The sequence below is a fragment of the Erythrolamprus reginae genome, chromosome 13 (assembly GCF_031021105.1).
Source record: "Erythrolamprus reginae isolate rEryReg1 chromosome 13, rEryReg1.hap1, whole genome shotgun sequence".
Lineage (NCBI taxonomy): Eukaryota > Metazoa > Chordata > Lepidosauria > Squamata > Dipsadidae > Erythrolamprus > Erythrolamprus reginae.
Window position 1 is genome coordinate 11,438,454 of NC_091962.1, and position 22,046 is coordinate 11,460,499.

At 43.6% G+C, this 22,046-nt stretch overlaps 1 protein-coding gene across 1 annotated transcript in view; it reads right to left on the reverse strand.

The window, feature by feature from the left end:
* NUP210L (nucleoporin 210 like) overlaps positions 1 to 22,046 on the reverse strand; it is a 56,417-nt gene that overhangs the window by 12,762 nt on the left and 21,609 nt on the right. Inside the window, exons 14-31 of the mRNA XM_070766589.1 lie at positions 21,351 to 21,496; positions 19,890 to 20,111; positions 19,340 to 19,513; positions 17,595 to 17,787; positions 17,383 to 17,471; positions 15,672 to 15,776; positions 15,461 to 15,562; positions 14,516 to 14,644; positions 11,406 to 11,533; positions 9,793 to 9,925; positions 8,687 to 8,749; positions 8,309 to 8,488; positions 7,800 to 7,880; positions 6,881 to 7,012; positions 5,365 to 5,523; positions 3,876 to 3,967; positions 1,581 to 1,755; positions 197 to 372 (exon numbers count right to left, since the gene is read on the reverse strand). Of these exons, the coding sequence (XP_070622690.1) occupies positions 197 to 372; positions 1,581 to 1,755; positions 3,876 to 3,967; positions 5,365 to 5,523; positions 6,881 to 7,012; positions 7,800 to 7,880; positions 8,309 to 8,488; positions 8,687 to 8,749; positions 9,793 to 9,925; positions 11,406 to 11,533; positions 14,516 to 14,644; positions 15,461 to 15,562; positions 15,672 to 15,776; positions 17,383 to 17,471; positions 17,595 to 17,787; positions 19,340 to 19,513; positions 19,890 to 20,111; positions 21,351 to 21,496 (2,479 nt within the window). The remainder of the gene's footprint in view (positions 1 to 196; positions 373 to 1,580; positions 1,756 to 3,875; positions 3,968 to 5,364; positions 5,524 to 6,880; positions 7,013 to 7,799; positions 7,881 to 8,308; positions 8,489 to 8,686; positions 8,750 to 9,792; positions 9,926 to 11,405; positions 11,534 to 14,515; positions 14,645 to 15,460; positions 15,563 to 15,671; positions 15,777 to 17,382; positions 17,472 to 17,594; positions 17,788 to 19,339; positions 19,514 to 19,889; positions 20,112 to 21,350; positions 21,497 to 22,046) is intronic.

The following is a 22,046-nucleotide window of genomic DNA, read 5'->3' on the forward strand; positions in this document are numbered from 1 at the left end:
ATTTTCAAGGGTGTTGATGTCCGAGATGTGGTATGGGTTCCAGACAGATGAGCAGTAGTCTGTAGATTTACTGTTGTAAATCTAATCAACACCACCCTTCCAGCTGCTTTCCAGAGGTGTCCGTAAAGCGTCCCCCGTGAACCCGCCTCTCCCACGGGGTGGGGGGGGGCAGGTGCCGGTGGGTGGAATGACATACCTGTTTAAGGCCAGGTGCAGCTGGTTGTTCTGTGCGTGAAACCTGACCCCGGCACTGTCGAAGAACCGAATGGTGAGAGTCAAAGCCATGCCCAAGGGAAAGGCCAGCAGAGGCATCCGGCTGGATGTGTAGAGTTTTGGGGTGCTGCCGAACTGCAAGTAAGACACTGGGGCCACCTGGGTAGGGAAGAGTGACAAAGAGGATTAGGGGACCGGAGGCTAAAACATATGAAGAACGGTTGCAGGAAGAGGCGGAAGAGCCTTCTCTGTGGCGGCCCCGGCCCTCTGGAACCAACTCCGGCCAGAGATTAGAATTGCCCCCACCCTCCTTGCCTTTCGAAAGCTGCTTAAAACCCACCTCTGCCACCAGGCATGGGGGAACTGAGATACTCTTTCCCCCTAGGCCTTTACAATTTATGCATGGTATGTCTGTATGTATGATTGGTTTTTATATTAATGGGTTTTTAACTGTTTTTAGTATTGGATTTTGTTATATAATGTTTTATTGCTGTTGTTAGCCACCCCGAGTTTGCGGAGAAGGGCGGCATACGAATCCAATAAGTAAGTAAGTAAGTAAGTAAGTAAGTAAGTAAGTAAGTAAGTAAGTAAATAAGTAAACAAACAAACAAAAAATAATAATAAATAAATAAATAAATAAATAAATAAATAAAAAATAAATAAATAAATAAATAAATAAATAAATAAATAAATAAATAAATAAATAAATAAATAAAGTCTAGTTTAATGAAAAGAAGGACCAGGGGAGACAGGATAGTAGCCTTCCAATATCTCAGGGCTTGCCACAAAGAACCTATTCTCCAAGGCACCTGAGGGTAGAACAAGAAGCAACGGGTGGAAACTAAACAAGGAGAGAAGCCACTTAGAACTAAGGCAAAATTTCCTGACAATTAGAATAATTAACCAGTGGAATAACTTGCCACTAGAAGTTGAAAATGCTCCAACACTGGAAGTTTTTAAAGATGATGTCAGATAACCATCTCTCTGAAGTGGTGTAGAGGTTCCTGCCCAAGCAGGGGTTTGGAGTAAAAGATCTCCAAGGCCCCTTCCAACTCTGTTGTAGTTGTTGTTATTATAAGTAGAGTAGAGTAGAAGAGAACAGAATATAGTAGAGAATAGAATATAGAACAGAATATGGAATAGAATAGAATAGAATATAGAATAGAATAGAATGTAGAATAGAATAGAAAAGAATAAGAATAGAACAGAATTCTTTATTGACCAAGTGTGATTGGACACACAAGGAATTCAGTGTACATAAAACAAAAGAAAAGTTCCCCAAGAAAAATGGAGTATTCTCGACTCCGTGAGGCTCCCCAATGGGGACGAGGGGCAAGCCTCTTCCGTAATTCCCCCTCCCCACTTACCCGCACCCCCGTGATGACCGTCTGGTTGACGCCAAAGAGCTCCAGAGAGGTCACCTCTAGGACCGCCGTCCCCGTGACGGCTCCGGCCTTCAAGAGGCCGTGCCCGTCCTCTTCGATGACCGAGGAATTGGGGAAGCACTGCAGGATTTGGGTGCTGACGAAGGCGGCCCCGTCCCTAGAGAGAGAGGGAGGGAGAGAAGGGAAAGAACAAAGACCCCGTTTGGGTAAGGAAGGGAGGAAAGGATTCTCGGTGTTGCGGCGGTTCCGATCGCTGGAGGAACAAACAGTATTTGTGCCGAACTTCACAGTACTGGTTTATTGTTGATTTATTGCTTGCCTTGTTATTGGACTGTAATCCCTTACTGTCTTGTTTATACAAGAAATCCCTTTGGATTCTAAAAGGGAGTTTTGCTTCTCTTTTGTTGAGATAAAAAACATTTACTGGACTTCTACTGCGTGTGTGTGTCTGTTTTGAACCAATTTCCTTTTCATTGGAGGCTTGTACTAGAAGCCGGCAGAACACATAGGGCAGTGATGGCAAACCTATGACATGCGTGTCAGCACTGACACGCGTAGCCATTTTCGGTGACACGCGGCTGGAGAAACGGGGAGCTTTAGGGCAGCGGTCCCCAAACTACGGCCCGCTGAGGCCATTTACCCGGCCCCTGGCAACGTACGAGATTTTACCGAATCTCCCCTCCACTCTGCTGCTGAGCGTCTGGCGGCGGCAAGGAAGAAAGCCAGGGGGCGGGGAGGAAAGCACCCTATGGCAGAGCAGCAGCAGTTCCTCTCCCTGAAGGCGAGAAAGAAAGTGGAAAGGAGGGAAGGGGGGAGGGAGGGAAAGAGGAGAGGAAAGAAGGAGGGAGGGAGGGAAGGGAGAGAAAAGTGAACGAGAGGGAGAGAGAAAGGGAGGAAGAGAGGAAGGAAGAGATAAATATAAAGGGAGAGAGGGAGGGGAAGAGGGGAAGGAAGGAAAAGAGAGAAAGAGAAAAAAGTGGAAGGAAGAGAGAAGAAAAGAAAGGAAGAGAGAGAGTGAGAGAGAGCAAGAAAGAATGAGTGAGAGATGAGAGAGGAAGGAAGAGAGTGAGAGACAGAGTGTTTTTTCTCAAGGTGACACACCACCCGAGTTATGCTCGGTTTTTTGGCAAATTTTGACACACCAAGCTCAAAAGGTTGCCCATCACTGACGTAGGGCACCCCGGTTTCCGATCACCTCTTCAGAAAAATTACAGTGTTATCCCTTTCTGAGAGGTACTGTGAGTATTCCCTGTCAGCCTCAGGAAGTGTCAGATTTGGAGGAGGACGAAGAGATAGAAGCTTTAATGTACCCTGATTTAAGAGAGTTGTTGTAGAAGAGTGGGGATGAGGCTGTAGAAGAAAATGAGTTAGACGATAGCATGGAAAGTAGTTCATCTTCACAGAGTGTGTGTGTGTAGCTGACAGCTGAATGTGAGACTTAGGAGATTCGCAAAAAGAAGGGAGGAGATGTTTGGGGAAAAAGTTTGAATCTGCAAGTTTAGAATTGTGTAAATCAACCCGTACGTCGTATCCTGAATTGTATCGGAAACGAAGCCGCTTTCGGTCAAACTGCGTGTTGGAATATGGCCGCATTCCTCGCCTCCGAGAAGTAAGCTTTTGATATACAGTGTTCCCTTGCTTTTCGCGGGGGATGTGTTCCGAGACCGCCCGCAAAAGTCGAATGTCCGCGAAGTAGAGATGCGGAAGTAAATACACTATTTTTGGCTATGGACAGTATCACAAGCCTTCCTTAAATTGCAATTTCCCATTCCCTTAACAACCATTCGGATTATTACTCGCCGTGTTTATTTTTTAAAGTTTATTAAAAAAAATATTTATTAAAGGCAGACGAAAGTTTGGCGATGACATATGACGTCATCGGGTGGGAAAAACCGTGGTATAGGGAAAAAACCCGTGAAGTATTTTTTAATTAATATTTTTGAAAAACCGTGGTATAGACTTTTCGCGAAGTTCAAACCCACGAAAATCGAGGGAACACTGTATTATGATAAACTGTGCAAAATTTAGATTTACTATGACTCAGAGATAAGATGCTAGCAGGGAAGCTATCCTCTGCTCCTTAGAAAGGATTTTATAGCTTTATAAACTCAGCTCGTGAGATCTGGAATGTGCCTTCACATAGCAGCCTTGTAACCGTGACGATCTTCCCAGGGCAGAAGAGAAAATAAAGATTTACTAGTTTTGAAAATCAAAGCCTCGCAAAGAGAGTTTTTGGAGTCGCTTCAGCTTGATCAGGACAAGAACCGTCCCTTGTACCTGTTTGTAAGTAACTTGAGCTGCGAATTCATGGACATCAGGATCTGCTCAGTGGGACACTCTGGAGAGAAGAGCTGGAGTTTGTCGAAGACCTGTAAGGGGGGAGAGAGAGAGAGAAATAAAAACAGGAAGGAACTTTGACCCTGCCTCCAATTTCTACATTCAAGGCTGGAGGATTTTCAAGAGAAAGATTTAGACTCAGAATTTAATTTAACTAAATGTAATTAATTTAATTTATATGCCATCCACTCCCTGAGGACTCAGGGCGGCTTACAGCAATAGTTGTAAAACATCGTAGTAATCAGATTGAAACATTTCAATAATAAAAGCATTCCGAAGGAAAAGTTAAAATTACATGATAATAAAAGTCATTTGATAATAAAGCCCAACCATATGATCACTACATTCATACATCAAACATCCCAATTGGTTCGTGTCTCAACCAGATGGAAGGTGTCAATTCTCACAGCCCCCAATTTTGGCAAAGCCAAATTTTCAAGGCTTTTTGGAAACCCAGTAGAGTGGGAGCTGTACGGACCTCGGGGGGAAGTTGGTTCCAAAGAGCCGGGGCTGCCACAGAGAAGGCCCTCTTCCGTGGGCCCACCAACCGACACTGCTTAGTCAGCGGGACCTGGAGAAAGCCAACCCTGTGGGATCTAATCGGTCGCAGGGAGGTATGTGGCAGGAGACGGACCTGTATAGAATTATTATTATTATTAATTAGATTTGTATGCCACCCTTCTCCGAAGATTTGGGGCGGCTCACAGGATACAAAAACAACACAACAGCAAATCTAATTAATTAAACCTTACTACTAAAATCCCATATACAGTATAGCTGCTCTGAGTCTTTGAAGAGGGGCGGCATACAAATTTGCTGCACGAATCCCAGCGACCACAGAGTGGGCCTTCTCCGGGTCCCGTCAACTAAACAATGCCGCTTGGTGGGACCCAGGGGAAGAGCCTTCTCTGTGGCGGCCCCGGCTCTCTGCAACCAACTCCCCCCAGAGATTAGAATTGCCCCCACCCTCCTTGCCTTTCGTAAGCTTCTTAAAACCCACCTCTGCCGCCAGGCATGGGAGAATTGAGATACTCTTTCCCCCTAGGCCTTTACAATTTTATGCATGGTATGTCTGTATGTATGTTTGGTTTTTATAATAATGGGTTTTTAATTGTTTTTAGTATTGGATTATTATTGTATGCTGTTTTATTGCTGTTGTTAGCCGCCCAGAGTCTCCGGAGAGGGGCGGCATACAAATCCAATAAATAATAATAATAATAATAATAAAATTTAATAAATTATGATTATGATTATATATTAAACTCAGCCAATTCATTCACAATCATGCCATCAGGGCGCCTGTCATGGGCAGAGGGGTGGACTGGATGACCCCCAAGGGTCCCTAAGGGTCCCTTCCAGTCAAGGCTGAGGAAAGAAAGACCAAGCTCAAGTGTAGAAGCGCCCGCTGGCTGTTCTCGGGGTTCCTTACCAGGATCTGCACCTCGTCCAAGAGTTCAGTGACGTTCCCTTCGAACTGTCCGGTTCCAGCGTCCGAAGTCTGCACGGAGACCCTGATGCTGGTCCTGCCGGCGGCTCTGGTCTGGACTGCCATGGCGAAGTTGCTCTCCGGAGGGAGGGCCAGGGAGATCTGGTGGGATGGCGAGGTGGGAGGGGGCAGCATATACACACAGCATTATTCCTCAACTTAAAGCTGCAATTTCTTTGTTGCTAAGCGAGACGTCTCTTAAGCGAGCTTGGCCTCATCTTTACAAACCGTGGTTAAGTGAAGCTGGCTTGTCGAAAGGTCAAAGAGCAGTCGCGTGAAAACACACAAACCCCGGGGACACTGCAGCTCCATCATAAATACGGTTGCCAAGTGTCTGATTTGGACCACTTGACCGCCGGCTGCTGGGGCGGCCGCCGATTGTGGAAAACAGTCACGTATCACGTTTCCCCTCCCCCTCCCGGTGCCGTTTGACCTCAGAACGGTCACTAAATGAACCATTGTCAAATCAGGGATTGGTTGGCGTAGGTGGAATAAATATATTTAAGATGGGTGGAGTCGGACTCCCAGAATTCCCCCAGCTAGTTGACGTCCAATCATCTTAAAAGATAATAATAATAATAATAATTATTATTATTATTATTATTATTATTATTTATTAGATTTGTATGCCGCCCCTTTCTGCAGACTCGGGGCGGCTCACAGCAACAATATTAACAATATAACAAATCTAATATTTAAAAACATCTAAAACCCATCATTAAAACCATACAACACAATCATACCATACATAACATCTCCCCCTGGGCTTTATAATTTATGTATGGTATGTTTGTGTGTATGTCTTGTTTTTTAAATAAGGGGACTTTAGATAAGGGTTTTTTAGCTATGTTTAAATATTAGATTTGTTATTGTACATTGTTTTTATTATTGCTGTGAGCCGCCCTGAGTCAACGGAGAGGGGCGGCATGCAAATCCAATTAATAATAATAATAATAATAATAATAATAATAATAATAATAATAATAACTATATAAGCCTGGGGGCTCCTGGTTTTGCATGAGATTTTTTTGTGTGGGGGCGCCAGGGCGGATTGTTATTACCGCCCACGCAGCTTCAGTCGTTGTGCCTCTGCGCACGTGCTGAGCGCTCCCTAGTGTGTTTTTGATTCCCCGCATGTGCGGGAAGCAAAAACGCGCTAAAATCTCACGAGGGGATGTGAATGCGCGGAAGCTTAAATTTTTTTTTGCCAAAATCTTTCTCGTGCACCCCATCATGCGTTTTTGCTACAGCGCATGCGCAAGAAGCGAAGAATACAAAAAATTGAAGAAAAAAAATATAGTGACGGCCCTAGCACGGGAACCGTAGGGGTTGCGTGCAAATTGCGCAACCTGACGGCCGCTACCGCTATGCAGTCTGCTACCGAACTGGTAGCAACCCACTACTACGGACTGGGTGTGTGCTAAAATGGGAGTTTGAAAGGAGGGAGGATCTTCCACACCTCCGAGTGTCTGGGGAGGAGGTCCAAGATGTCTCGTTTGCTCACTGCCCAGTGGAAGGTGAGGGGCGGACGAGAGTTCCCGAAGGAGAAGGGAGTCAGGGTGCTGGTCAGCCCCACCACGTACACAGGCATCTGGAAAGAAGAGAGAGCAGAAGATAACCCAGTTGGGAGGGACCTCGGAGGTCCAGCCCCCCGCCCTCCGCTGAATCGGGATGCGCTACGCCAGGGATGGCGAACCTGTGGCATGTGTGGCATAGGTGGCACATGGTGCCATATCTCAGGGCATGTGAGGTGTTGCCCTGTGCCATGCGTGCGCTTTCCTGAACCCAGGGGATGGGGGGAAAAGGCTTTCAAAAAAGGCCCCGCATCCAGAGTCTTCATGCATAGGGAGAGAGTGGAGTCAGCGCAGAGGGCTTGTGTACATGGACGTGGAGGAAGGGCATTGCATTATGGGTGCAGTACCCAAGCCACAAAAAGGTTCGACATCGCTGCACTCTGCCATTCCAGACAAGGATTGGCTGTCCAATCTCTTCTTAAAAACCTCCGGTGATGGACAAGGGAGGGAAGGGATATAGATTGATGGGTAGGTAAGAGAAATAGGGGAAGGGAAGAATAAGAGCACTGGGAGGGACCTTGGAGATCTTCTAGTCCAACCCCTTGCTCAATATATATGCTCAGTTAACCTTGTTAACTCTCCAGACTGTTTTTTTCTGCTATTTATTCTAAATTGTCTATGATTAGTGTGTGTGTGTGTGAAAGAGAGAGAGAGATTATATATACATAATTTGTATATATAATCGGCAGGTCTTGCTTACTTCTACAAATTGTCCATGGTTCAACGTCTAGTGGGGGATCCCCTCCATTCATCACCCACAGATTTTCACGGAAGAGGCGCGAGACACAATTTTGTTAGACTCACCTGGGTGCCGGTGACGAGCCGGGTTGCCGGGGCATGGATTCGAATCATTCGTAGCTGAACTACTTCCATCTCGATTTGATCCTGGGGAGGAAGATAATGTGAGTCCCTTCCCTCTGGAGGCGACTCGTGGAGGTCAATCCCTCCTCCAGCCTCCGTTCCCATAATGGGAACATTGTACATCACGCTAATTCTTATGAGAGTCTCCCTTATATAGTTGCAAGGCGTGACTAAGTGTTCCCATAGAGCTATTAACGCATAGACCCTTTTCTCTTCAGATACTTGTCTGCTATAATACTTCTTCTCACTCTTGCATCTAACAAGGGCTCATCCTCCTAGGATACCAATATGCATCCACAACAGAAACTACGTTTGAAATTCATACTGAGGACAGTATGGCCCGATTCAGCATGGCTCTTCTTACGTTCTTATGATGGCCGGGGGGGAGGGAGAGGCCCAGAAGTGGTGTACCAGGGGCAGGAAGCATTTGCCAGCCCCACCTGGAAACCCACCTGGGAGAAGACGATGACTTTTCCCGTGTCTTCGTTGACGACCCGAATGGTGCCCAGGATAAAGGCTGTGCCCACGGCCTTGGCGGTGACCTGTCCCAGCCCGTTCACCTCGGCCACGGTTCGGTTGCTGATCGAAAAGTGGATCAGGGATTGAGGCTGGGGTCCCCCTTCCGACATCACCTGCATTTGGGAGGCAAAATATTCCGTAGAGGGTCAGAAAGACCGTTGCATGGGGAGCGGGGTCTGTTTTAGACACCCCCAAAACTCAACCCTATTCTCCACTCCAGTGAGCTGACTTCATTTGGGGGTGACCACACCCCTTCGAAGAGGGGATGCGACCCATAAACCGGCATTGTCTGCTTGGGGTCCTGGACTCACCTGCAACATGTTGTGGGGGATGAGGGTCATTTTTTCGGGGAACAGCCTGAAAGGTGGGAAGACCTGGCAAAATACAACAACAGCACCAAGTTATTTATTTATTTATTTATTTATTTATTTATTTATTTATTTATTTATTTATTTATTTATTTATTTATTTATTTATTTATTTATTTATTTTATTTATTTTTAAAAAAATTTTTTTATTTATTTATTTATTTATTGGATTTGTATGCCACCCCTCTCCGGAGACTCGGGGCGGCTAACAGCAACAATAAAACAATGTACAATAATAATCCAATACTAAAAATGATTAAAAACCCATTAATATAAAAACCAAACATACATGCAGACATACCATGCATAGAATTGTAAAGGCCTAGGGGGAAAGAGGATCTCAATTCCCCCATGCCTGACGGCAGAGGTGGGTTTTAAGGAGCTTATGAAAGGCAAGGAGGGTGGGGGCAATTCTAATCTCTGGGGGGAGTTGGTTCCAGAGGGCCGGGGCCGCCACAGAGAAGGCTCTGTTATGTCTTGGGAGAGGGAAAGAAATAAAAGAGTCTGATTTTATTCAAGAGACCGAGGAACAAAATCTTGCTACAATAATTTGTAGTATTAAATATTTTTTGGACAAATCTTTTAATTTTAAAAATCTCTTAACTGAGGAAGATTTTAACTTGCAAACCTTTTTTAATTTGCAAGCCTTTAAATGTATAAAGGTTTTCACTTGCAAATCTTTTTTGACTCGCAAATTTTTCAATTGATAAAAAATAAAAATAAGGGTCAAACCCTTTAAATTTATAAAGATTTTCATTTAGTTTCATTTTCAAATCTTTAAATTTATAAAGATTTTTAATCTGTCTTAATTTGCAGACCTTTAAATTCATAACGGTTTCCATTGGCTTTAATTTGCCAAATCTTTAAATGGATAAATGATTTTCATTCGCAAGTCTTCTAATTTGCAAGTCTTTAAATTTACAAAGCTTTTATTGTGCCAATCTCCGGGGAAGATGGAGCAGTTCAAAACTCTGAAAAACCAATCAATCAATCAAACGTTTGTCACTGATTGTGTAGATGTTGGCAAAGTCTCTTCTGCGTGTCCTTACCTCCACTTTCCGTGGTGGGGACATGAATTTGATTCCTGCTTTGTCCCAAGCTGTGGCCACTAACGTCGTCTGCCCAATTGCCACAGCTCGGAGCATGTAGACTTCGGAATAATCGACGAGTTCTTCCATTGGCCTGCGGGAACCAGAGGTGACAAAAATGACATAATTGGGAGGGACCTTGGAGGTCATCTAGTCCAACCCTCTGCTCAAGCAGGAGACTTTATGCTGTTCTTGGCAAATGTTCTTGGCAAATTCTTCACGAGGAGAGCCCTCCACTCCTCCACTCGCAACAGAATGCCCTACGCCAGTGTTTCCCAACCTTGGCCACTTGAAAATATTTGGACTTCAACTCCCAGAATTCCCCAGACAGCAAATGCTGGCTGGGGAATTCTGGGAGTTGAAGTCCAAATATCTTCAAGTGGCCAAGGTTGGGAAACACTGCCCTACACAACAAGACTTGAAATCCTAGGCTAAGAAAGCTTGGAGGTTTGTCACCTTCAACACGACCTAAGCATAGCCCATAAAATCACCTGCTACAACGTCCTTCCTGTCAATGATTACTTCAGCTTCAACCACAACAACACACGGGCACACAACAGACACAAACTCAAAGTAAACCGCTCCAAACTCGACTGTAGAAGATACGACTTCAGCAACCGAGTAGTTAATGCCTGGAACTCACTAACAGACTCTGTAGAATCATCACCAAACCCCCAAAACTTTACCCTTAGACTGTGCACTGTTGACCTCTCCCGGTTCCTAAGAGGTAAGTAAGGGCCGTGCATAAGTGCACCAGCGTGCCTTCCGTCCCCTGTCCTCATGTTCTCCTCCTACTAATATCATCTATATATACATTGTTATATCATAAATAAATGAATGAATGAATGAATGAATGAATGAATGGCTGTCCAGTTACTGCCTATTTTCCCCAAAATAAGACCTCTCCTGATAATAGAAACATAGAAGATTGACGGCAGAAAAAGACCTCCTGGTTCATCTAGTCTGCCCTTATACTATTTCCTGTATTTTATCTCAGGATGGATCTATGTTTATCCCAGGCATGTTTACATTCAGTTCCTGTGGATCTACCAACCATGTCTGCTGGAAGTTTGTTCCAAGCATCTACTACTCTTTCAGTCAAATAATATTTTCTCAGGTTGCTTCTGATCTTTCCCCCAGGTGACCTCAGATTGTGCCCCCTTGTTCTTGGGTTCACTTTCCTATTAAAAACGCTTCTCTCCTGAATCTTATTTAACCCTTTCACATATTTAAATGTCTCGATCATGTCCCCCCTTTCCCTTCTGTCCTCCAGACTATACAGATGGAGTTCATGAAGTTTTATACTTAAGATTTTCCACCAATAAGCCCACTCATGCCTTTGAGGGCATGGCAATAAGGCCAAGAACTTATTTTAGGGTTCTTATTTTCAGGGAAACACAGTACTGGTGGTTGAAAATTCCGGCAATGGAGCAGCCACGATTTCTGCAGGCAAACTGATTAACCCTTTCTCAGCCATGAGCAATCCCACCCAGTCTGGAGGGATGGCCCCCCCGGGGCCGACTGGAGCTGAGAGGTGACCAGGCCGAAGGTTCTTGCGAGAGAGAAAGACTCACGCCAGGCTCACGATCGGAGAGGCAGCTTTCAGCTGGAGATGCATGTAGGCGAAATATTTGCTGCGGAAAGCAGAACGCTGAAACCCCAACACTCGCACTGAGACCAGCACGGACTTGCCAATCTCAACCTGGGGGGAGAAGCAAACAAACAAATTTCATGCTTTGCCTCACTGTAAAGATAGTCCTTGAGTTAGGACCGCAAACGGAGTCCTTCCCTTGGCGGTCATAATGAATCGGTTTGATCTGACGTTGTTAGAATGTCTAGATCAGTGTTTCCCAACCTTGGCAACTTGGAGATATCTGGACTTCAACTCCCAGAATTCCCCAGCCAGCATTCGCTGGCTGGAGAATTCTGGGAGTTGAAGTCCAAATATCTTCAAGTTGCCAGGGTTGGGAAACACTGGTCTAGATAATATAATAAACTTCCAACAAACTTTAAGTAGAGTTAATCTAGCAGTCAGGGTCAGTCACTCAATGAATCAGACTTAGTGCAAAATAAAACAATATTATTATATACAGATAGGCAAAACAATAGTAGTTGCACATTATATAGTAGTTAATAGTATATCCTCTATAACCATCATGTTTTTTACTATGTGTATACCCACTAAAACCCTCATTGTGTATTGGACAAAATCAATCAATCAATCAATCAATCAATCAAATCAGATTATCTCAGGGACCGCCTTCTGCTGCACGAATCCCAGCGACCAGTTAGGTCCCACAGAGTGGGTCTTCTCCGGGTCCCGTCAACTAAACAATGTCACTTGGCGGGACCCAGGGGAAGAGCCTTCTCTGTGGCGGCCCCGGCCCTCTGGAACCAACTCCCCCCAGATATTAGAGTTGCCCCCACCCTCCTTGCCTTTCGTAAGCTGCTTAAAACCCACCTCTGCCGCCAGGCATGGGGGAATTGAGATACTCTTTCCCCTAGGCCTCTACAGTTTTATGCATGGTATATGTGTATGTATGTTTGGTTTTTATAATAATGGGTTTTTAACTGTTTTTAGTATTGGATTATTATTATATGCTGTTTTATTACTGTTGTTAGCCGCCCCGAGTCTGCGAAGAGGGGCGGCATATAAATCCAATAAATCAAATAAGTAAGTAAGTAAGTAAGTAAGTAAGTAAGTAAGTAAGTAAGTAAGTAAATAAATAAATAAATAAATAAATATCATACACATATAATCCTAATAATGGTTTACAAAGCAGGTTATCGCGCACAGCAAAATATACCCACAGCAAATATAAATTTATTCAGTATAAACTCCCCCAAAAGGAACATCGTTTTCATTTTTATATACAGGGGGTGGACAAAAAATGGAAACACCTGACTTTTTGGCATCATAATGTTTGAACATGTTCAAATCAATCAAAGCTTGACATATTTTAATGTTTTTTTTTATAAAAAATCTGTTATTTGATATGTGTTTTTAAACTACCTTTTTTTTTTTAACAGAATTTTAAGGAAGTTGGTTATAACCTTCTAGAAATGGCAGAGCTCTCAAGACTTTCAAAGAGGCCAAATGGTTGGTGCTCGAACGGCAGGCGCTAGTGTAACAGAAAGTGCCCGAATGTTTGGCGTTTCAAGAGGTCATGTCTCAAAAGTCATGACTGCTTTTGAAAGAGAAGGGGAAACGTCCTCAGCCAAGCACAGGTCTGGTCGAAAGTCGAAGTCGTCTGAGAGAGACCGTCGGACTCTAAAGCGAATTGTTAGAGCGGATCGCAAGACCGCAGCTCCTAAAATCACTGCAGAGCTCAATAGACACGTACAGAACCCAGTTTCCACAAAAACTGTTTGAAAGGAACTTCACAAATCTGGATTCCATGGAAGAGCTGCAATGTGTTTCCATTTTTATGTCCACCCTGTACTTTTACTATAAATTAAATGATGTGTTTGGACGTTGATTATGTCATGAATATGTAATAATGTAAATTTTAACTGATATCTAATGAACTGTTATGGCTCGGCCTTCACTTTCCGGTAATAATAATAATAATAATAATAATAATAATAATAATAATGATTTATTAGATTTGTATGCCGCCCCTCTCCGAAAACTCAGAGCGGTAATGCTATTGTTATGAGGATATTAAGTAAGATCAAGGAGATATGGAGGGATGATATAAGTAATATTGGGTTTTCTTCTTCTTCATGTTAATGTTTTTTTCTTTTTATGTTAAAAAGGGCAATTAAACTAGAAAAAAGGATTCAGAGATGTATATGAATAAATAAGGATATATGAAAATTGAATTTAGCACTGTTAAAGGTCCCTAGAAACATAGAAACATAGAAGACTGACGGCAGAAAAAGACCTCCTGGTCCGTCTAGTCTGCCCTTATACTATTTCCTGTATTTTTATCTTAGGATGGATCTATGTTTATCCCAGGCAGGTTTAAATTCAGTTACTGTGGATTTACCAACCACGTCTGCTGGAAGTTTGTTCCAAGGATCTACTACTCTTTCAGTGAAATAATATTTTCTCACGTTGCTTTTGATCTTTCCCCCAACTAACTTCAGATTGTGTCCCCTTGTTCTTGTGGCCCCAATGTATTGATGAGTAAAATACTTGATTATATGTATTAGCCAATAGCGTTGTAAATTTGAACAAGGACGCTGGAAAATTTTATATTTGATTTTTCAGGTGATAAAAGAAAGAAGGCAGCACTTGTGGGAGGATAAATACCAAAAGCAAATGGATAATTATTGTGTTATAATGTAGATGGAAGGTATATGATATTGAACAAGTTTTTGAGTGGAGAAAAATTAAAAAAAATTAACCCCCCAAAAAAGAAAGGTGGCATGGAGAAAAGTCACAAAATGGAACAAAATCCACTGAACTAATTTTTTTCACTTAATGACGTAAATGTTGGGCTCAATGCTGGTCATCATAAGTTGAGGGCTACTTGTAAACAGGGGGTGGACATAGAACACCCAAGGGATCCGTCATAACTCGAGGACTACGTGCCAAAGGTCAGTGGAATTAAGAAGGGCCTGACTCCAGTGGGGGCCATTGGCAAGACAAGCCTGGATCGGCTGTTTCTTTAGGGAGCAAAGCACGTTAGAATAGAACGGATCGTGGTTAAACGACGGTCAGACATGGTTATCTCACCTTGTCAATCAGATCCACCTCCAATTCGTACATGTTTGATACTTGCAGGTAAGCTGTTGCCGGTCCTAAGAATGCAAGGCAGAGATCGTAGACCTCCAGGGCCAAAGAACCAGGCAGGACAGGGACCACCTGGGGGGAAAAAAACCCACAATAAGTCCAAACGTGGAGGATAAAGGCAGAGTTGTGTGTCTGCAGTTGTATTTTAATCCAGTTATAATCCCATGGCAAATCTAATAGCAATGATTCGTGTTAGGAGCGTCGTGGTTTCTAGGACCAACATGAATATGCCACTTAACAAAAAAAAGATAAATGCATCTTGATTTCATGGATCAGAAGATGTTCTGCAGAACTTTGTCTGAGCTTCTGATGTGGCCTACAGAGCATCGTCTGAACTTCCAACACATCCTACAGAACATCTCAACTTTCAAATTCAATGTCTGAACTTCCAACGTGTCCTACAGAACATCTGAACTTCCGACCTGTCCTATAGAGCGACATCTGAAGTTTCAATGTGTCCTACAGAACATCTGAACTTCCGACCTGTCCTACGGAACAATATCTGAACTTCCAACACGTTCTACAGAACATCTGAACTTTCAACCTACCCTACAGAACGACATCTGAAGTTTCAATGAGTCCTACAGAACATCTGAACTTCCGACCTGTCCTACAGAACAATATCTGAACTTCCAACACCTTCTACAGAACATCTGACCTTTCAACCTACCCTGCAGAACAACATCTGAAGTTTCAACGTGTCCTACAGAACATCTTTTGAACTTGTAACGACCAACTGAAGTGACAACCAACTAAGCTTCCTGAGCTTCAAGAGGGTTGCGAGGGTCGTATGAAAATAAGGACCGTCAGGACTGTCAAAAATGCTGGTCTCTCTCTTCCCTGCAGAAGGGTCTCCAAGGACCATGCACCCACCGCTGGGGCACTCACCTGGATGGCGCTCTCTGTTTCCAGGTAGCTGACGTTTGCCACGTCCTGCCTGCTGCTGTTGATGAGGAAGTACCCAGAGCCTTCCACCAGAGTAAAGATCTCCTAGGAGGAACACACGAGCACCAGAGATGTTGCAAAGGCTTCTGAAACTCCAAAAAAACCCCATCGTTTGGGTGTCCCGGAGTTTAACCGAAGCCACCTTCGGTCCTACCTTTACGTCGGGATGGTTGTACATGGTGACGTTGTCGGGGACCACCGTCACATCCTCGACCAACAAGAGTTCCAGAGCTGCAGAAGTGGGAGAGCTAGAGACCTCCTAAATGCACAACGAAATCAACAATGAGTGTTTGGGAAGGAGGTTCTGCCCATAGGGAGGCTGTTGTTCCTTCTACACCAACAAGGTTTGGTTCTTTCGGTTTCAAATCTCTGAGACCTCCATCAGGTTTATTTCATTTATTTATTTAATCAGACTTATACGCCGCCCCCTCTGAGGACTCGGGGAAGCTTACAACGTATAAAGATACAAAGTGTAAAAACAAATTCAAATGCAAAGTCAAATATTAAATAATTTTAAAACCCAACTAATCTAAAACGAATGTAAAACCCTACATACACACTCGCACTCATTCATGCCCCAATCGTCAGGCATGGGGGAATTGAGACTTTCCCTCCCCCTAGGCTTATAAAATTTATGCATGGTATGCTAGTATGTATGATTGGTTTCTAAATTGGGGTTTTAAATTAACTTAAATATTAGATTTGTTTACATTGTACTATTATTGCTGTGAGCCGCCCCGAGTCTGCGGAGGGGGGCGGCATACAAATCTGATTAATAAATAAATAAATGATTAATAAGCTTCAAAATCAACAGGCTTGCCGGCACAAGCGGGTTTTTTAAGCCTTCCGGAAGGCCAGAAAAGTGGGGTCAGTGCGAATGTTAGTAGGAGCTAGTTCCAGAGGGTCGGAGTCACCACAGATAAGGCCCTTCCCCTAGGGCCTGCCAGCCAGCATTGCTTGGTTGACAGGACCTGGAAGAAGGCAGGCTCTGTGGGTTCTGACCAGTTGCTGGAATATGTGATCCCTCAATAGCTCCTTTCCTTCAAAAGGAATACAATGGTACCTCTACTTACGAACTTAATTCGTTCCGTGACCAGGTTCTTAAGTAGAACAGTTTGTAAGAAGAAGCAATTTTCCCCATAGGAATCAATGTAAATACTGTATACTATTTAATTCTAGGCATATATGCCATATGTGTACATATATATTACACACAGGCACACAAAAATATATATATTATCTACTATATAAACTGTATGTGTATGTACACGCAAGCACAGCTCTTCTAAAATTATACACATTCAACCTCATTTACTGGGATAGGAAAAACATCCCCAGAGCCCAGAAGGGAAAAAAAGAAAAAAAGCAATCAAAATTTTTCTACCGGTTCTGCGTAACTGACCGTACCCGTAGGAGCCCATCACTGATCAACCGCCCGGTTGGGTTTTCCCTTCTCGAAACTTAAACATGACCTGCCACCCACCCTCTTCTACCCAAGGTTCCCCCCCAATGTCGTTTGGCGGGGCCCAGGGGAAGAGCCTTCTCTGTGGCGGCCCCGGCCCTCTGGAACCAACTCCCCCCAGAGATTAGAATAGCCCCCACCCTCCTTGCCTTTCGTAAGCTCCTCAAAACCCACCTCTGCTGTCAGGCATGGGGGAATTGAGATATTCTTCCCCCTAGGCTTCTACAATTTTTGCATGGTATGTTTGTATGTATGATTGGTTTTATAACAAGGGTTTTTAGCTGTTTTAGTATTGGATTTTCACATTCTGTTTTTATCACTGTTGTTAGCCGCCCCGAGTCCACGGAGAGGGGCGGCATACAAATCCAATAAATAAATAAAATAAATAAATAAATAAACTCACTTTTGGGCTGCCTCTCTCAGAATATCTCACAAAGTTGACCGCAATCAGAACCGTCCCTTTGATCTGGAAGACCTCTAACAACTGGTGACCTGGGATGAGCCCAATGGACAAGACATGACGGAGGGGGAAAAAGAGACATCAGAGGAAAAGTCTGGAAATGCCGAGGGACATATATATATATATATTTTAAGCTGGAAATGGCTGAGGCATACCGTGGAGCCTTGTCTGTCCGGTCCCATCGTCCTTGTCCACCATCTGCATGGATCTCGGGTGAGTGAAGCGAGCGAGGCTTTCGTTGGCCGAGGTCCACTCCAGGATCAGGGAAGAAAAGTTGTCAAACTTCCTCCGATGTTGGTCAAACAAAGCTAGCTCCAGAACCGTGTTCCTCAGACTGGACACAGGGACCTGAAAGCATTAAAAACAAACACCCCATGTCATTCCTTACAAATTTATTTATTTCTATTGCTTGGGGTTCCCCCCCCCCCCCCACTGGGTTCAGTATGTTAAGTGTTGCATTTTAGCCGTTTTTAATCTGTTTAGCTCCCTTCGTGGGTTTTATGGATTTATGGAGTGGTTGCACTAAATAAGACATCTGGACTTTATGTTCGGGGTGTCCAGGGGGAAAGCATTTTGAAATTCCCGGATATTTCCCTGTAACTTGCAATCTAGTTAAGACACAATCGTAGGTGACATCATACCAAACGGCCAAGCCATGGAGAAATATCGGCAGCCGAGGAAGCAAGCTGTTGCCACAGTTATGCTCATGTTTGCTTAAGTCTGCCAGGCAGCGCGATCCAGGGTTTGTTTTTTTTAACATGGTTTTCCCCTGACTTTTAAACATCTTAATACAGTTTGGGTTCCCCCCCCTGATTTATTCCATTTTTCCCCCCACAAATTCCCTGATAATTCCCTGATATTTCCCAAACCACTGATTTCCTGGATCATTCCCTGATTTCTCTATTTTCCAGGTTATAGAAACATAGAAAAATAGAAGATTGACGGCAGAAAAAAACCTCCTGGTCCATCTAATCTGCCCTTATACTATTTCTTGTATTTTATCTTAGGATGGATATATGTTCATCCCAGGCATGTTTCAATTCAGTTCCTGTGGATTTATCGACCACCTCTGCTGGAAGCTTGTTCCAAGGATCTACTACTCTTTCAGTCAAATAATATTTTCTCACGTTACTTTTAATCTTTCCCCCAACTAACCTCAGATTGTGCCCCCTTGTTCTTGGGTTCACTTTCCTATTAAAAACACTTCCCTCCTGAACCTTATTGAACCCTTTGACATATTTAAATGTTTCGACCATGTCCCCCCTTTTCCTTCTGTCCTCCAGACTATACAGATGGATTTCATGAAGTCTTTCCTGATAAATTTTATGCTTAAGACTTTCCACCATTTTTGTAGCCCGTTTTTGCACCTGTTCAATTTTATGCAATTATATATATTTTTTATCTTGCTGTAAGCCGCCCTGAGATCCCATGGGATTGGGCGGCATATAAATATAAATATATAAATATAATAAATATAATAAATATAATAAATATAATAAATACAATAAATATAATAAATATAATAAATATAATAAATATAATAAATATAATAAATATAATAAATATAATAAATATAATAAATATAATAAATATAATAAATATAATAAATATAATAAATATAATAAATATAATAAATATAATAAATATAATAAATATAATAAATATAATAAATATAAATATAAATATAAATATAAATATAAATATTTATTAGATTTGTATGCCGCCCCTCTCCAAAGACTCTAAATAATAAACAAATAAACAAGTAAACAAACTTGAGAATAAAGTTTCAAAAAGGTTAGCAGCTGTTCCTTCAAAGGCCCAATTCTCCCACACACACACCAGACGAGAGGCCACCTCCGAGTGGTAGTCTTGCAAAGGCGGCTTTCTCACCTACACGTACCAGCTGCTTGTGGTGTTGAGGCAAGGGACACGGTGGCGCTCCGGCAGCCAACCTGTACACGGGTGTAACGGCCATGCTGGCTGGGTGGGCGCAGATGAAGCTGACTTGCACCGTCTCCACGGCTGGGCTGGGGTTCAGCACTCCGGGGTGGTTGCCCACTTGCAAGGTGAAGACCTTTTGGGGGGAAGAAGCGGAGAAGGGGTCACGACCTGAGGTCACTTGGGGGGAAAGATCAGAAGCAGCGTGAGAAAATATTATTTGACTGGAAGAGTCGTAGATGCTTGGAACAAACTTCTAGCAGAGGTGGTTGGTCAATCCGCAGGCACTGAATTTAAACATGCCTGGGACAAACATAGATCCATGCTAAGATAAAATACAGGAAATAGTATAAGGGCAGACTAGATGGACCAGGAGGTCTTCTTCTGCCGTCAATCTTCTGTGTTTCTAGAATTCTGGGAATCGAAGTCCACCCACTTTGAGAAACACCGCTTCTAAGCCCTTGGTGACCAAGCCCATCTTCGGGAAGGAGGCTTTCGTCCTCCCTTCTTACCTGCTCCCCCAGTTCCAGGCAGGTGACTCGGTAAATGTACTGGTTCTGTTTCCTCCGAGCCGGCAGCCGTATTTCGGCCACCTGTAATTTCTCCATGTTGTCCATTTTGAGCTCCAGGAAGAAACGGGACGGCTCTAACACCCAGGGCCCGGGGCCCCCTTCGAAAACCATCTCCTTCGTGGAATGCCAGGTGACCAAGGCCACCTGCACGGGGTTCACGGCCTGGGGGGGAGAAGTGGGGGGACAGAAATTGCGGGAAAATGTTTAAGGGGGTATGGGTGAAGTTCCCAGTTTAGAGCAGAGATGCCCATTAAGTCGACCCTCAAGGCTGAATAAATCCCTTTTGTGAGACAGGTGGCAGATAAATATTGAATCAATCAATATATATAATGTCTTTTCCAGGGTATAAGATGCACCTTTCTCCCTCTAAATAAGGCTGAAAATTTGGGTGTGTCTTATACTCCGAATGTAGCTTTCTCAAAGCTTTTCTTTCCAGCCCTAGTGAGGTGCTAACAATCTTCCTGGCTCATAATAATAATAATAATAATAATAATAATAATAATAATAATAATAACAACAACAACAACACAACAGCAATAATAATAATAATAATAATAATGATAACAACAACACAACAACAGCAATAATAATAATAATAATAATAATAATAATAATAATAATAATAATTTATTAGATTCGTATGCCGCCCCTCTCCGAGGACTGGAGGTGGCTCACAACAGCAATAACGATACAGTACAAATCTAATGTTAAGGAAAAAAAGCTATGTTAAAAAAACCACTATCATCAAAAACTATCAATGCTACACAATCACACCACACTCAAGTCCTACTAGTCAGAAGGGGGGGGCATTAATCCACCCTTACCTGGTGACATAAATGGGTCTTGCGGAAGGCGAGGAGTGTGCAGGCAATTTGAATCTCCGGGGGGAGTTGATTCCAAAGGGCCGGGGCCGCCACAGAAAAGGCTCTTCCCCTAGGTCCAGCCAGACGACATTGCTTAGTCGACCGGTCCCGGAGAAGGCCAACTCTGTGGGACCTAATTGGACGCTGGGATTCTTCCCATCTTGCAGGCTTGTTTTCATTGCTACTCCCTCCAAAGAGGGATTGTGTAGCTTGCCTGTTTTTTAATGATCGTGGGTTTCTTAACTTTGTTTTTTAACATTAGATTTGTATTGTATTGCTATTGTTGTTGTGAGCCGCTTTGAGTCCTCGGAGAGGGGCGGCATACAAATCTAATAAATTATTACTATTACTATTACTACTACTATTATTATTATTATTACTATTATTATTATCAATATTATCATTATCATTATTATCTTGATTAATCAAGGACCCCAAAAACGAGGAAATGGGGAAAGACATACACAAACACACACACAAACACACACACACGAGCGTGCCACCTTGATCCCAGGCCGGGCCCGGATTCCCTCCTCACCTTGAGTGGCTCGTAAGCTGCGAAAGTCGCGCTGGTGTCGAAATACTCCTCGAAGACGGTGACGCTGGCGGTCACTAGCGTGTGCCCCAGGGACATGGCGGTGAGCCGGATGGTGGAGCAGAAGGTGGCGCCGGCTCTCTGCTTCCCTGCAAAACCAGGTGGCAAACTGGTTCGGTTTCTAGCTTTGATGGGGGGGAGGTAGGAGGAGGTGGGGGGACTCCGGGGACCATCATCCAACCCTTCCCAGTGTCCTGTGACTATTGATTCCCCCAGGCTCCAGGCTAGAAAGTGGGAGACTGGGAATTCTAGTTCTGCCGTGAAAGCCAATGGGGTGACTTTGGGCCAATCACCAGGAGACGGTGAGTTCTAGTCCTGCCTACGGCCTTGAAAGATAGCTGGTTGACTTTAGGCCCTTTCCTCCCTCTCGGCCCAACTCCCCCTCCCCACAGGATTATTCTAACAACAGGAGGGAGGAAGCAGTTACTAGGTTAGAAACATAGAAACATAGAAGACTGATGGCAGAAAAAGACCTCCTGGTCCATCTAGTCTGCCCTTATACTATTTCCTGTATTTTATCTTACAATGGATCTATGTTTATCCCAGGCATGTTCAAATTCAGTGACTGTGGATTTACCAACCACGTCCGCTGGTAGTTTGTTTCAAGGATCTACTACTCTTTCAGTGAAATAATATTTT